Source organism: Pediculus humanus, genomic scaffold (genome assembly GCF_000006295.1).
Source record: "Pediculus humanus corporis 1103172108265 genomic scaffold, whole genome shotgun sequence".
In the NCBI taxonomy this organism is placed as follows: Eukaryota; Metazoa; Arthropoda; class Insecta; order Psocodea; family Pediculidae; genus Pediculus; species Pediculus humanus.
In genome coordinates this window covers 307172-325011 of record NW_002987834.1, presented here as the reverse complement: position 1 = coordinate 325011, position 17840 = coordinate 307172, and the positions used below count along the sequence as shown (strand labels likewise).

Sequence of the window (17840 nt, the reverse complement as noted above, 5' to 3'; positions counted from 1 at the left end):
TGACTGATTGATTGATTGAATGAATGACAACAAATTTATTTATTTATTTATTATTTTTTCAAATATTTTGTTTTTTTTTTTTAAAATAAATCATTTTTTTGTCAAAACAAACACTTTTTTTTTTTTTTTTTCCCCAACCTTTAAAACTAACTAAGAATGATAAAACACAACAAACAAACTTTCAAATGTTATTTAAATGAACAATTCTAAGAAACTAATAATAATAATGATAATGATAATGATGATAATAACAAACAGCAACAACGTAAAAGAAAAAATCGAGAATCGGAGATTTCCGCGATGTCGTCCCCACCGACAAAAAACATGACGTGAACACAATTTTTTTTTTTTTTTATTTAAACTTTTCACCCCCTGCATTCAACCCCCACACGCCACCACACCCCCTCCCCTCATCTTTCTTTCTCCCCACTAAAATAATTTTTTTTTTTTTATTTCTTTAAAGATTTATCGATCGATTGTTTTTTTTTTCTTTATTATTATTAAGGTAAAAAGAAACGTCACCAACGTGCACCGAATTTTCTTTTTGTTCTTTACAATTTGAAATGATAATAATAATAATAATAATAATAATAATAATAATAGTAATAGTAATGATAATAATAATAATATATAGTAATTTTTCATAACATTTGCATTCGGTCGTTGGCATCAATTTGAAAGAAGAAAAAAAAAAAAAATTGTCCAAAGGCTAAAAAACTAATAAACTTTAATAATAATAATAATAATGATAATAATAATAATAATAAATTTCAAATGATAAATTTTCATAACATATAACTAATTTATTTTATTTTAATTACTCGTAATAAAACGTAATTTTTTTTTTTTTAACCAACGTAATAAAGTAATTCGTTACTTATATGATTATTTTCAATGAGGTGCGCGCAAAAAAAAAAATAAATGAATAAGACAAAATGTAATTAAATCGATTTTTTTTCTTTTTCCCTCTCCCCCTCCCTCCCCCTTTCCCGATCGGTAATAATAATAATACTTATTTATTATGATTACTGTTATCGGTCGTGTAAAAATCGATTAATCAAAATCGATAGAATCGATTTTGTTTTATTTTATTCTCATTTTTTTTTTTTTTTTGTTTGGAACCCCAATGGAAAATTTTAAAATTTTACTAGGGGGTTCTGGAAAAATTCCGGTGGGAAAAAAAAATTTGGACAATTGAAAAAGTTTTTTAACCCGGGAGAAATGCAGCATTTTTCACTAGCCTACACCCCCGGAAAAAGGGAAAATGTGGGACTCAGACGAAGACTCTACCCAACTAAAATTCCTGGGCGTGTTTTAACGGAGGGAGGGGCTCGGGGGAGTACAACCTGCTTTTCGGCCTCAACCTCCTCCTGAACCAGAACTATCAGGTCCACACTCCCGCCACCCACCTGAGGAAGATCCCGGTGCTTCCCTTTTTACTCTTCGAAAGGCAATCCCGATCTGTTACCATCGTTCTTGCCTTTTCCGCGGAGTCTCCGAGTTCGCGAATCCCATTCATCGTTCATCTTTCCCGTCGCGACTCCGCATTTACTCCATTTTAAATCAAGTATCCAGACTCATCCCCATGGAACAAGAGTCAACGAATCCCCATTGCCCTGTACGTAGGTACAGGCCTGTTCTTGCTGGACAAGCTGAAATCGAACTCCCACTTCCAGGATTTGACTCAACTCACGACTCTCAACTCGGTAACTTTTCCGGTTTCAACCTGTCTACCTCGGGCTCCCCAAAGGCATCCAAGTTGATCTCCCCCAACGAAGAAATTCAATCCCAGATCCCCCGTCCCTAAAATATCCTCCCCTAACCTCCTAGTAATTAAATTACAAGAATACACCACCATCACTCCCATCCTCGTTATTTACGTTTTCGGTTAATTTTTTTAAAAATTATTTTCCCGCCAAAAATCATTCATTAAAAAAAAATTCATTAACAAAAAATAAATCGCGGACGTACACGCACGCACGCACTTACCCACCGTATAATTTTTTTTCCTTAAAGTTAATAACAACGAATTGTAATTTTTTTTTTTTTTTTAAACGTGTCAAAGTTTATAATAAATCATCGCCATTTTTAAATAAACGTTTTGAGCTTTTTTTTTCTTTTCTTACATATATAAATTTTACTAATAAGTTAAAAATTTGTTTTTTTTTTTTTTTCTCCCCTAAAGATTAATAAAACTTTTTTTACGATGATAATGATAATGTTGATGATGATGATGATGACGAAAATTTTTTTTTTTTTTTTTTTTTTTTTGCAATTTTAATTGCAACGTAATTTATTTCGGGAAATATTTTTCAAATATGCTTCATCACGTCAGAATCACTTTAACAACAACCACAACAACAACAAAAAACTCATTTCGAAAATTATTATTATTATTATTATTTTGTGTGTGTTATATGGTATAAACTGTTTAAAAAAAAAAAAAAAAAAAATTACGCGCTCCGGTACTGTTAAACCATTATTATTATAAAACGTTAAAAAATATATAAACAATCATTGCAAATAAATTTTCTTTCTCTCTTTCTCTCTCGCTCACTCTCTCTTTCTCTCTCTCTCTCTCTCTCTTTAAAAAAAAAATTTTCTTTTCTTATTTTCTTTTTTATATTGCACTCTACGATTAATAAAAAATTTAAAATAAAAAATTTTTTTTACATACATTAAACGAATAAAACAAACATAACTAATTTATTTCCGTTTCACATTTTAAAATTCAATCATCATCATCATCATCATCATCATCATTATTATTATTATTATTATTAATTAATTTTATATATATACATATATTTGACATAAAAAAAAATTTTTTGTAAATATTTAAAAAAAACAATAATAATAAAAAACACGACGCGAAATTTTATTTCTTTAACGAAACATTATTAATAAATAATAATAATAATAATAATGATAATGATAATAATGATAATGATAAAACAATATAAAAACGTCAATGATCGATTAAAAAAAAAAAAAAAAACAACGACGACGACGTCAACAATCGCAGTAATAATAATAATAACGATAATAATATATACAAATACTTAAAAAAAATAATGATAACGTTAAAATATTTTTTTTTATTACGTCACAGTATTATTATTATTATTATTATTATTATTATTATTAAAATTTTTTTTTTGCATAATATCAATGGTATAAAAAAAAAAAAAAATTTTTAAACAAACAAAATATAAACAACCGAATTCAACGAATGTTTTTCTTTCTGTCTCTTTCTCTCTCTCGGTTGTTTTAAGAAAATTCTCCAGCTCTACAGATATACTCTCACTCTCTCTCTCTCTCTCTCTCTCTCTTTTTCCATCCTCCATTAATTTCTTCTCTTCTCCCCTCCTCCCCTGATGATGACGTTTGAACAAACGTAGCCGTACGGTTTCAGTCGGAATACCAACGAGTGCAAGAATCGTAAACTTTCGACGTTTTTCTTTTCGATTTAAATTGTAGAAAATTTTTCCAGTTGGAAAAACTTTCATTCCTCTGGAAGAAAAAAAACAACAAAAAAACAAATTATCATTATTATTATTATTATTATTATTAGCAATTCACGTATTCGTCGTAGCTAACTACTCTCAACAACAACAACAAAAATTAATCTACTAGGAAAAAAAAAAAATTGTAAAAATCCGACGACGCCGGAAACGACGTATTTTTCATTTCCGTTTCCGGTTTTTGTTGCTTCCCCCCACTCCCTCACTCTCCGTTAAATTTGTCGGATTTTTCTTACTATCAATCACAAACGTTTTATTTTTATTAATTAATTTAAAAAAAAAAACAAACAAAAACAAAATCAAGTCAAAAACTGTTAAGAACAAACATAAATTTAACGCGAGTGCTCTGTTATCGATAATAATAATAATAATAATAATAATAATGATGATGATGATAAAAAAATGTTTTTGTTTTACCTGGATATACTAGAAAAAATTTATCGGCTCTGGAAAAACATCCGTTTCTCTTTTTTCTTTCACGATCTTTACGAAGAAGATGTTCCGCATTTTAAATAATAAGAAAAGAAAAAAAAAAAAAAAAACAAAATCATGACGTTTAGAAAAAATTTTTTTTTTTTTTTGTTCTGGTGACACGAATACATTTTGATGACGTTTAATTAATTGTCTACCTTTCTTTCTCTCTCTCTCTCTCTCACGAAAATTTTTCCGCGGAAAATGAATAAATATATGTGATCGATATTGATAATAATAATAATACTTACCACGACACGTTGTTGTTGTTGCTGTTTTTTCTGTATTCTTTCCTCCACCGTCGGCTCGTTCTGGCGTCACACGTCACCCCAAACGATTATTTTTTTACCTCTATCGACGCTTGCTATGGCCGTACCGAAAGGTAACCAGGACACGGCCGTCACAGCATTCCTAAATTAAAAAAAACATTTTTTTTTTTTTTTTTTTACAAATCAATGATGACGATAACAAAATATGACACACATAAAAAAAATTATTATTATTATTATTATTATTATTATTATTATTTCACATCATTTGACGCTCGTCTAAATTTTGACTTTGACGAAAATCAAAGCATGCGCTTAATTAAAAAGACATGATGAAACACATATCACACGCTAAAAAAAAAAAAAATGAATTATTATCCGACGAAAGAAAGAGAAAGAGAGAGAGAAAGAGAGAGAGAGAGAGAGAGAGAGAGAAAAGGAAGTATAAAACAAACCGTGAAGTCAAAAAAAAAAAAAAAAAAAAAATTACAAAAGTCATTCAAAAAATCCGTTTGACATTATGAATTAGCCCAAAAGTGATGGGAGATATAATCGCCCGAGAAGAAGAAGAAGAAGAAGTGGCAACATCATCGAATCATTTCAAATGCGAAATAATAATAATAATAATAATAATAATTCACGCTCGCAAAGTCAAGGTGGTTGGGTTCGAGAGAGGAGCGTCACAAATGAAGATTAAAAAAAAAAAAAAAAAAAAAAAAAAAAAAATTGGGTTAATAATTCATAATGTCGGATCAAACAAAAAAAAAAAAAAAAAAAAAAAACGCTTACGTGTGTCCCTTGAGGACAACGTCAACCTTTGTCGTACTCCCCCTCCACACAAATATTGAACCGTCTTTTGAGCCGACAGCTATGTGCTGACCGTCGGGGGAAAATGTCGCTCTGGCCCAATCGCAACCAACTTTAAAACCTTCGGCACTGGATGCATAAAAAGACAAAAAAAAAAAAAAAAAAAAAATCATCATCGTCACGTCGTGACCACCGCCACCGCCGCCGACGCCATCGTAACGCCACATCGCATAGAATTTATTAAACGTGTATTAAAATAGTATAAACGTGAAAATGAAGGCGGCGGAAGTGGTCGCATGAAACAAAAGGAAAATTTTCCCTTTTAATGATAATAATAATAATAATAATAATAATTACCTGAAAGATGTGACGATTTGATTCATTCTCAAATCTAATAATTTAAGCGTGTCGTCTCGTACGCAACTCAATAAATAATTGGCATCTAAGTAATAATACGAATAAAAAAAAAAACATGCGTACGCCCATTAATAATAATACTGATAATGATAATGATAATTAAGAAATTTTTTTTTTTCCTGTTACCTCTCGACAGATCTAACGAAGTTACTTTTCCGTTGAGAAGAATATCGTTGGCACTCGATTCGGATCTCGTGTCCCAAAATCGTATTTTCTTATCGAAGTGACCGCTTATGATGGTCGAACCTGCACTGTCGGAAGTCACCAAATCGTTACAACTCGAACCCGCGAATTTCGTTTCGATGCCTTTTATTTATTTTCCAATTCGATTCGTCGGAAAAGTTCAAAAAAAAATAATAACAATGATAATAAAAGTCTGCAAAAACCGCATAAATACAATACTACTACCGCCACCACTACCACTACTACTCACATGCTTTACTTCTAAGGTCCCACACTTTAAGTGTTCTATCGTGGCTCCCCGTGACCACTTTGGAAGGTTCACCCAAGAATTTTGCCGCCATAACTTTACCGCTATGACCCGTTAGAGTGTGCTGAAAAAGAGTAAAAAATTTCAATTCACGAACGTATAACAAATTTTATTGTGATATTTTTTTTATCGAATTTGATAACAAAAATATCAAAAGATGATAATAATAATATTAACAATAATAATAATAATACGATTATTATTATTATTAAAATGAGAAAAATTTTCACAATTAGATCAAGTAGCATAACTAAACACAGTTATAATGATTTCCAACTTTTTTTTTTTCTCTCTCTCTCTCTCTCTCTTTTTTTCTTTCGGTGATGATGATGATGATGATGATGATAATAATAATTGAATTCCATAGCTTCCGTTCGTATAAAAAACTTCCCGCGGAATTTTAATCGAAAATCCGTAAATAATAACAATAATAATAATATTAAATAAAAAGATTCGAAAGTGAACCGTTCTTTTAAATTTAACCGTTTGTGTCACGTGACAGAAAAAAACAAAACAATTGTTTACGTTTAAAATTTAAATAAAATCGTTTAGAAAAAAAAAAAAAAAAAATTCATTCCAGAATGAATGATTCGCAAAATAAAAAAATTCATTGGAAAAAAAAGCCGCAAAAGAATTCTGAAAATTTTGTGTGTGTGTGCGAAAACAGGGGTGCCAATCACAATCAACGAATTCCCCCCCCCAATAACGACTTTATTACGTGTGTCAATATAACTGATTCAAAAAGAGAAAGAAATCGCCGAACCGACAAAGAAAATTCGCGGGTTTTGTAAAAAAAAAATTTAGTCTAAAAAACTTTTCCTAATTTTACGGTTGATTCCTCGCATTCAAAAGTCAAACTCATGTCACGTAAAAAAAAAAAAAAAAAAATTTTAAACGTCGTCGTTGTCATCGTCGCCACCGTCACCGTCATCACCGTCACTTTAATTAACCAAAACGGTCAAATTGTTATAAATAAAATATTTTTCACAACTTCCGTTATGAAAGAGAGTCACTTGAATTTTTTTTTTTTTTCTTTCAATTTTCGACGTCATCATCAAACGGAAAACAAGTCGAAGATATAATTCATTGAACGATTCATTATTATTATTATTATTATTAAATGTCCTGCGGTCGCGCGAATTTGTTCATGCGACCACAAAAGTGACACTAAATAATTCATAAACCGTACGTACGTGACAATAAGCTCTACCACTAAAAAAAATTTGCACTACTTTTTTTTTTTTTTTTTATCGTTGACATTTTAATAAAGAAAGGATAATTTAAAGTTGCCAACTTAATAAAAAAAAAATCCCGTATAATTCTAAGAAAATTCCCTCCCCCCTCGATATTCACATAAGGTTAATATTAATAATAACAATGTAAAGTAGGTTAATAAAAGACACGACAAATTTTTTTTAATAGTTTTTAATTAAAGGCGCTCTAGGCTCGCGAAAAAGAGAGAAAAAGAGAGAGAGAGATTGAGAGAGAGAAAGAGAGAAAGAGAAGACTGGAAACACTGGAATTCGAAGTAATATGGGTAAGGAAATGACAACAACAAAAAAAAAAAAAACCGTGAATAATTTTAATATTAAATTATTTGGAGCGTGACAGAATAAAAAAACAAAAAAAATTTTTTTTTCTCTCTCTCTCTCTCTCTTACAGTGCAGTGGCATTAGAAAAACGAAATACAGAAAAAATTCAAACTGATTTTCCTCACATCCGTTTCCTTCTTATTTCTGATACCTTCATCGATTTGTAAACTTTTCCAACAGATGAAAAACTTATTTGTTCCCATAGGTCAAGCCACTTACGTTAAAAGAATTCGTACAAACGGAGGCCTTTCCAACAACAACAACAACAAACAACAAAAATTTAATTTATCTAAATTGATTGTTATTAGAAACGGATTCGCATGTAATGGGAAAATTGGCGAACGGGAAAGAGCCGAAAAGGATTTTGAAATTAAATTTGGAGCTGCTACCGCAAATGGATTTGAAAATTATTACCTCATTCGGTATTTTAATGTACCGAAATGATATCGTTTTAAATAGGAAAACGTCGTCGTCGACTGTTACTGCTACTACCACGACGACTACTACTACTACTACCACGATCACACACGCACGATCCGTTGTTTCCAAGCATTGTTTTAAAATACATTTATCAACTACTAAATTCTCTTGTCAAAATGTCGTGTGCCAGTTATTTCTTTTCCTTCATTTTTTTTTCTCTTTCTTTCTATCTTTTATTTTTGACTCTCTTTCTTACAAAAAAAGGAAGAAAGGAAAAATCCGGATGTCTATCGCCATCGCCACCACTACCACCACCACCACCACCGCGATGATTTCATCCCGCACGATCGTCGCATTTTTTTTTTTTTTTTTTTTTGATTTATTAAACTCGGGTTAACGTTTTTTTTGTCTACGTCACTTACGGTCGGGTGACCATCGGGTTAACACACGCGTAAGTGTCGCATTTTATTTAGAAAATATTTATCATCACGTGACCACGTGACCACAGAAGGAAAACTTCTCGCGTAAATTTTCTTTACGCAACATGAAAAGAGACAAATTTAAAATTTCATTTTTTTTTTTTTTTTTTTTTTTTTACTTTTGCCGTTAATGACACGACTCATCAATCTTATAAACCGTTCTCGGGTGGACTTTGAGTGGTTGTTGCGGTTGTTTTGCAAAAGGTTGTTGTTGTCGTTGTCGTTTTTTTCAAAGTTCACCGAATTTAAAAACATTCGAACGAGTGACAATCCGCGAGTGACGCATTTATTTATTTATTTTTTTCCTTTTACGCGTTTTTTAATTATAAATCAAGACAAACGAGAAAAACGACGCGTGCGCGAGCGCGGGACACGCGCACGCACATACGCACACACCCAAAAGGAAGAAAAAAAAAATTCCTCGTTTTAATTACTATGATGATAAAAAAAAAAAAACGTTATCATCAACGAGTAAATTAATTAACTTGATTTATCAAATAATTCGAAAAACGAGAATAAATAAATAAAATATGGCGTCGCGACCATCTTGGCTGGCGTTCACCGTATGAAAAGCAAAAAAAAAAAAAAAAAAAACCGTTGCTCGCACGAGCCCAAATTTTTTTTTTTGTCTTGTTTGCTCTCGTTCATTTAAATTTTTTTTTTTTTTTTCCGTTTAAGTAAGAGCAATCATCATTATTTTTTTTTTTTTTGCGACATCAAATATTTGCCATCACTTAACGTCACACAAAATGATGATTATTTTTTATTTAATTTTCATTTAAAAGTCTTTTTATGTTTTCCGTTTTTTTTTCTTTTTCGATTCGTGACGTCACTTAAGGCAATTTTGACTCGTGTTGATGATGATGATGATGATGATGGTGACGACGTTCTCTTTATAAAAACAACGCGTGTGTGTGTCTGTCTCTTATCATCACGCGACTGAAAATTAATTTTTTTCTTTTTATTTTATACCAAAAGGCAATTTAAGACGTTAGCAAACACACACACACTACTAAGAAAAATGATGATAATAATAATAATAATAATAATTTTGACAAAAACACAAACAACAAAAAAAACATAACTGACAGCATATTAAAACAACGATAATTATTAATGCGAATTAGAAAAAGAGAGAAAGAGAGAGAAAAAAAAACATTTTATTTTTAAAAACGTGAACAAAACAAAAACAAAAACAAAAGAAAAACAAACAAACGAAGGAACAAACAAACAAACAATCAAACACGATCCGAGTTAAAAAAAAAAAAATGAGGAAATTTCATAACGACTCTTTATCCACAATAATAAATTATTATTTAAAATATATAATTCATTAAAAAATAAATGAAAAGTCAATAATAATAATAATAATAATAATGATAATAATAACAGTTTACTAATAATAATCATAATAAAAAATAAGTAAATAAATAAATTTTTTATTTTTCTATCGTAATCATAATATCAGTAATTAATAAATTTTTTTCTTTCTTTAAAAAAAAAAAAAATGATTTATGATGAGAGAGAAAGAGAGAGAGAGGGAGAGAGCAACAGCCACGGTTTATAACCGTTAAACGAAAACGTAAAATAAAACAAACAAACGAAAGAACAAACGATAGAACAAACGGACACAAAATTTATATAAATATATATTATAGCGAAAACATTTTTTTAAAAAACGTAAAAAAAAAAACAAAATAATAATAATAATAATAATAAACGACGACGACGACAAAAATTAAACAAATTTAAATAAATAAATAAATTTTTAGAACATTCGATTCACGACATGAGAGAGACAGTGAGAGACAGAGAGAGAGAGAGAGAGAGATTTATTCCCAATTTTTTTTTTTCGGTTGCAAAAACAATTCCTATAATTTACCATAAGCCAATATGAATTTTAAAGATTTTTATCTTCTTGATAACATAATTTCCGGGGAGGGCGTAGGGGGGATTTTCCAGTCGATTTTTTCGTTAGAAAAGAAAAAAAAAAAACAAATTCAGGTGTATCGATATGAACACACACACACACACGCGAGGTGGTAGAGGCAAAGACCTTAAATAATAATAATAATAAAAATATTTGCGGTCGGAAAAGAAAAAAAAAAAAAAAAAAAAAAACTAAACCTTTGCAAATCAATATTTTGCGGTGTGATACTAGAATCGGTCGGATACTTTCTTTCTTTCTTTCTTTCTTCACCTACTCATATAATATCATTACGTACTCGTTTTCTTTTATTTTAAGCCGCTTTTTAATGGGGGGGGGGTCGGAAAAATCCTTTTTGTTTTTCTATAATACACACACATATATAAATAAATCGATTATTTGAATTCGAAAACGATTTTAATTCACGGACGAATTTTTAAACTCCGGCCCCAAAAAAAAAAAAAAAAAACATGGAAACCATAATTTTTTTTTCTTTCTATTTTCTTTTCGATCGAATGTGTTCGAAACGCGATCGATAATTTAAACAAAAACAATGATGGTGATGATGATGATATGAAATTTTCCGTAAAAGTTAGCGTTTTTCACGACGACGTTATAAAAAGTAAAAAACAAAACAAACATTTTTAACGTCATTCGTTTCCAGCTTCCAATTTTTTCCAAAACTTCTGAAATTGGCAAAAAAAAAACATTATCATTATTATCATTAATATCATAATCATCCTTATTATTATTATTATCGTCATCATTATTATTAATAATTTAAGAAATAAAAGAAATGTTTGGAGTTCCTGAACTTTTTTTTTTTTTAATTTTAAAATCCGTTTGATTTTAAATTCTCGAGAGAGAGAGAGTCATTCATTCATTCATTCATTCATTCATTCTCGCCGACGACGACGTGTTACAGTTTTTCAAAAAAAAACCGTTCCGATAATAATAATAATAATAAGGTCAACAACGCGTTCGAGAGTTTTTTTTTTTTTTTGTCTCTCAACCTAAAAAAAAAAATTTTAACGAGTTAATACTACTACACCCCCGCCGTAATAAAACAAACAAACAAACAAACAAACGCAAACCAATTAAATTACGAATCAAATTATTTTGGGTTATAATAATAATAATAATATTGATAATAATAATGAAAACAAGAGGAAGCACGTACGTTTGTTTTTGTTCGAAATGTTTTCCGTTATTATTCAATTCAATTATTTAAACCAAAAAAAAACAAAAATAACCGAATGACACCTTTTCGAAATGATCGAGTTCCAGTTCCAGTTCGAGTTCGAGTTTTTTTTGGAATTTTCCAGAAGGTACAAACGCACAACGTTGACGAAATTATTTAATTTAATTTAATTCTTGCCAAATTATTTCGTCACGAGAAAAAAAAAAATTCACCTCCATCGCATTCTTTTAATATACAAAATATAAATTCATTCATATTTATTACGAAATCATCATCATCATCATCATCATTATTATTATTATTACGTTTTTTTTAAAATTAAATTTAAATTCTCCATTTTTTTTTTTTCGATGCCATTGTTCCGAAATGAAACGAATAATAATAATTTTTAATAAATTGATTTTATACAATATTAATTTTTTTTTTTTTTTTTCTATTCTTTGACATGAAAATTTTTCCGAGTCATGAGATTGGAGGGGGAGGGGTGGGAGGAGGCGTGGGGGAAGGCAACGTAACCGTCGTAATGAGAGAAAAAAAAATAAGAAAATTTGAATGTAAAAAAAAAAAAAATTGAGTGCGTGTGAGTGCGCGAGTAAAAAAAAAAAAAACAAAGTCCCCCAACGCAGTGGTTAATTACTCAAATTCCCCCTCCACTTTACTCCATCGCCCCCCCCTAAAAAAAATGCAAAATAATAACAAAAAGACAGACGACCATCACCACCAAAAAAAAAAAAATTTAATTTTTTTTTTTTTTTTTTAAAAACCTTTTAAAGTCTCGTCGTCATTCTCAATATAATTAATTTTATTAATTAAAAACAAACTTCGGGGGGAAGAGTGAATTTCGTGAGGGGACGAGGGGGAAGGCAGGAAAGAGGGAAGAGAGGAGTAGTTAGGGGAAAGGGGGAAGGAGGAACAAGGGGTCAAAACATCCAATCGTAAATTTTAATCCGAAATGAATTTTATATATTTTTTTAAACTCGTTTCATTCACCCCACGATAGATTTAAAAAACAAAAACAGCAACAAACAACAACAACAACGAAAATAACAACAATAACAACAATGATAATAATAATAATAATAATATTCCAACCGTGTTTTTTTTTTTTTTGTTTTTCGTTTTCATTAATTGTTCGCCGGTATTGTTAACATTAATTCAGATTCAAATAATTTATTTAAACGTAATTAAAATAGCAAAAAAAAAAAAGGGGGGGCGTGCAGTTGGCGGGGGGGGTTGCGGGACGAACAATTGCGTTGCTCGCGCGTTTTCGCTAATAATAATAATAATAATAATGGCGAAAAATAAAAAAAAAAAAAAAAAATTTAACGAGAAATAATTACCGTCGTTTCCGTTGTCAATCCATCAGAGTTTTTTTCAACACACGCACACGCACACACAAACCTCGTAATTACTAACTAAAAAAGATAGAAAAAGATAGATAGATAGATTTTAAAAAAAAACAAATATTCTCTCTCTCTCTTTTTTTTCCCTCGGGACATTAATAACGCTTGACACCTTCGATTTTCTTCTTCAAAAATTCTTTCTGCATATACCTACCGATCTTCTCAACGTTTTCAGGGTTACAAACGTAAGAAAATTTTTTTTTAAAAGGGATTCAAATAAACGACGAATGATGATGATGATGATAATGATGATGATTTTATACTTCGAAGGCTAAAATTACTCGTAAAACGTCACAGTCGAGACCAAAATAGAAACAAACAAAATACGGTAGCAGCAACAAATCGAATCACGGTCACAAAATATTATTATTATTATTATAATTTAAAATTCACGCCGTTTTTAATTAAATGACGATTATTATTATTATTATTATTATTATTATTATTATTATTATTATTATTATTATTATTATTATTATTATTATTATTATTATTATTATTCGTATAGTTTGGAAGACGAATTCATCGATGAATTATAACGGTTGATTTTTTTTTGGTTTTTTTCGACTCCCCGCGAAGTTTTTTTTTTTTTTTTTTTTATAAAACTTTTATTCACGAAGTACCTATCTACTATCATAGTAGGTAGGTAGAGTACCTACCTACCTACTATCATTGATAAATCAGTTTGTATTCACGCGGGTAAATTTTTTTTCTACGAGATTCATTTACCAACTTACGAGATTTCCGTTATCTTCCAAAAAAAAAAAAAAAAAAAAAAAAAACGTAATAACTATAAATAAAATAAAAACTATCAAATAAAAAAAAAACATTTTTTTTTTACCCTAACTTTTATCTATATTATAAAAAAAAAGACAACAACGAGAACAACAACAACAAACGGATAATTATACTCGTTAAGTTGAATAGAGAGAGAAAGAGAGAGAGATGATTGTAATGACAACTTATCTAAAATAAAATGAAAGTCCCTAATTTGATGAAATTCGATCGTGTTCAACCTTTGCCTGCGTTTTACGCAAAAAAAAAAAAAAAAAACAATCCATCATCATCGATAATAATAATAATATTTTTCGTTACCGGTAGTAGTGGTAGTAGTAGTATTTGTAGTTGTAGTGATCATCGGATTCGATCAATTTTTTCTTCTTCTTCTTCGTAAAAATTAATCCGAACGGGCCGTTTATGGCATAAAAAACGTGTTTACGTATTTATTAATACATTCGCAAATTACTCACGTGAGAATTTTTAATTTTAATCATCATTATTATTTTTCATTCGTTTGTTTGTTTGTTTGTTCACCACCGCGTTTGAATAAAAAACATACTCTCGGAAAGTTCGCAACCTTTTTCAAAAGAACAATCCGGTTTTTTTTCAAAAAAAAAAATCATCAGCCTTCTTTTAACGGTTAAAATCCGATTTTCAAGTGTTAATTAAATTACTATTATTATTATTATTTAATATTTATACGTACGTAAATTTAATAATCCAATATGGCCGATCGTAACGATTAAACAAACGTTTTTTTTTTCCCTCACGGCTCTTGACAACACAAATAGTCCTCGCGTTTTCATCAGAAACGCGTCAACAAAAACACTTAATTGTAAATACCTTAAAGGTTTTTCTTAACCTCCTCTTCCCCTCCCCCTTTACTTCCCTTTACCCCTCATTACCCCCCCATTCACTCCCTCAACAAATTATTCCTCGTTAAATAATTTTTTTTTCAAAAACATTTAAAATTCTCTTAAACGAGTTTTTCTCTCTCTCTGTCTCTCACATTAATTTGTCACGATAGAGGAAAAGAGGAAAAGAGGGGGGAGAAATTTCTAATCAACACATTTTCCGATTCATGTGGTCAACGCGTGCGTGACAAGAAAAAATTTTAAAAAGACAAAAAAAGAAAAAAATTTTCGTAACATGAACCGAATACGCGAGACTAACAAAAAAAAAAAAACCCAGCAGGATTAAGAGATGAACGGAAAGAAAGACATGCGATTTCCATTATCATTATCATCATCATCACTATCATCGCCATCGTTATTTTATTATTATTATTATTTTATTCGTAAGTGAACGAAGGAATTTTACTTAAATAAAAAAAAAAAATAAACGTATCGTTAATCTAATTCCTTAACATGGTTTTTTTTTTTTTTTAAACAAAACAATGTCGTTTGACATTTTGATTTATAAAAATAAATCCATTATATAATAATAATAATAATAATAATAATAACCACGTGACATTTTTCATAGGATTTTTTAAAATAAAAACTATGATTGCTAAAAAAAAAAAAAAATACAACAACAACAACAACAACAAAAGGAATATTTTTTTTTTAAATCGATTTTAAATAATTTTTTAATTATCAAGTCTTCGTCGTTGTCGACGTCATCGTCAACGTCATCACCAACGTCATCGTCATCGTCATTACCATCGCCGTAGTCGAACAAATTAACTTGGGAAAAATAATAATTATTATTTCAAAACCAATAATCTTAACCGCCGCCGTCGCAACCGCATTTATTCGTTCCATTTTCATTTCACCTCCCTACATCCCTCCCTCCCGTCCCGCCCCCCAAATAAATTTTAATTTATGATGATGATGATAATAATGGCAAACAGGGGTAAATTTTTTTCCAAGAGACAAGAAAGAGAGAGAAAGAGAGAGAGAAAAAACGTGCGAAAAACAATTCAAAAACTAATTATTACTTTTTTTTATTTACTTATTTATTTATTTATAACATTTAAAGACAGAGATAGATAGATAAAGAGAGAGAGAGATGAATAATATTTTATTATACGAGGCGTTAATTATTCACTTGTTTTCATTTAAAAAAAAAAATTACACGTAATTAAAGTGGCGACGTATACCTATATACATATATGTCTGTACCTGACAAGGGAAAAACATGCAATTTTTACTTTTGCATACCTTTTTTTTTTTTACAACAATCAGAGAACGAAAAAAAAATAAATAAAGTATTTATTATTATTATTATTAATAGTATTGCAAAAAATCAATGGTTGAATGAGTTTTTAATTAGTTTTTAAATTTAAAAACAAAAAAAAATTATCATCATTATCGTTAAAAAATTTTTTTTTTTTACTCCTTCCATTTGCAACAAAAAAAAAAAATTATTTTTTTATTTATTTATTTACGAACCCCTCCCCCTCCCCCCACATAAACACACGATCGACGTCATAATTAATGAAACGGACGCCGTCCGTCGTCGTCGTCGTCGTTTTCTTCTTTTTTTTTTTTCATTCACGTTTTTTTTTTTTTTCGTTTTTCCCCCTCGGACAAACAAACAAACAAACGAGGAAACAAACGAACAAACGAAATAAGCAAGTAAGAAGTCAAGCAATCACGAATCGGAAAATTATAACTTTGAAATATTCATAGTTTTTTTTTTTTTTGCATTTTGCATTTTTGCATTTTTGCATTTTTTTTTTCTTTCAACAAACTCATTATTAAATAATAATAATAACGATACTAATACTAATAATGATAATAATAATAATAATAATAATAATAATAATAATAATAATAATGATAATAATAATAATAATTTTAAAAGTAAAAAAACGCACGCGGACGCAAATTCTTTTTTTGCATAAAATTATTCTGAACACTTCCTCTTTCTTTTTCCCTGTTTGTAGAGTTAACTAAAAAAGATAAATAATAATAATAATAATAGTAAGGTTGAAAATTTTCCAACAGTAAAATAATTTTCCGTAACGGTCGGTAACACCGAGAATAAATGAAGAAAAATTTTTTTATTATTATTTGTAATCGCGCCGTCGGGAAAAATCAATTTTCCAAACAATTTATTAGAATATCATAAATACTACCGTACGAAACCGACAATTTCAATAAAAATTTAACTAACTAGTTTATTATTATTATTATTTACGCATGACGACAATTTAATAACGCAATAAAACGCACTCACGCACGCACGCAAGCACGCACGCGTTTACGTAAATTAAAAATCATTTTTTCATTTTTAATGGAACACTCACTGTTATGATTGATAATTAATTATTCAAATTATTCTTTCCTCTCACCTTTCCCGCCAAAAATACAAAATGTCGTGGCAAAAGACAGTAAAGACACGAGAGGGCAAAACGGAAACGATTCCATTTAAAAAAATTTATACTTCTAACGACGTGCATAACTCGTTACGTACGTTTCGACGTGGTATTATAATAATAATAAAACCACCTGCTGACACGTCAAAAAAATAAAAATAAATAAAAGAAAAAAAAAATTCAATGGATTAAAATAGTTTCGGCTGATGATAATTAGGGGGAGGGGATGGGATTAGGAGGAAGGGGAGGGGAGGGGAAAACGCGCGTTTTTAATGATGAAATAATAAAAAAAATTTTTTTTTTTTTATTCTTTTTTACGATTCTTCTTCCTTTCTTAGTATTGATTAAAAAAATTTTTTTTTTTACGGTTAAAATTTTTTTTTATGTAATTTCTCAGTCATCATCTTCAGGTTTTCGTTTCGCGAACCTTTTTACCGTTAGAAAACCGGGATACCCGTTTTTTGTAGTACTTCCTTTTTTTTGCATTTTCGAGAAGGAGAGAGAGAGAGAGAGAGAGGGAGAGAAAGAGATAGAATAATATTTTGCTGTTATTAGTTGATTAAAATAATTTTTTTTTTAAATTCCACAGAGAATATTTTATTAGTTTCACTTCCGTCCGGTATTTAACTAGTAATTAAAATTTTTCACGAACCCCCCTCTCGCGCTTCCCCCTTGCTTTTTTCCCCCCCGCATTTTACCTTGACTCCCCACTCCCCCCATTATTTTTTTCAAGTC

General features: G+C 29.6%; 1 protein-coding gene across 1 annotated transcript; it reads right to left on the bottom strand.

Annotated features, from left to right (window-relative positions):
* Window positions 1-4312: 4312 nt before the first annotated feature.
* Phum_PHUM495970 (uncharacterized protein) lies at window positions 4313-6012 on the bottom strand (the record flags this gene model as incomplete). The annotated part of the gene is made up of 5 exons (XM_002430662.1): window positions 4313-4406; window positions 5054-5200; window positions 5429-5513; window positions 5615-5794; window positions 5922-6012. 5 exons carry the CDS (start codon window positions 6010-6012, stop codon window positions 4313-4315), a joined length of 597 nt encoding a protein of 198 aa, XP_002430707.1.
* Between the last annotated feature and the right edge of the window lie 11828 nt (window positions 6013-17840).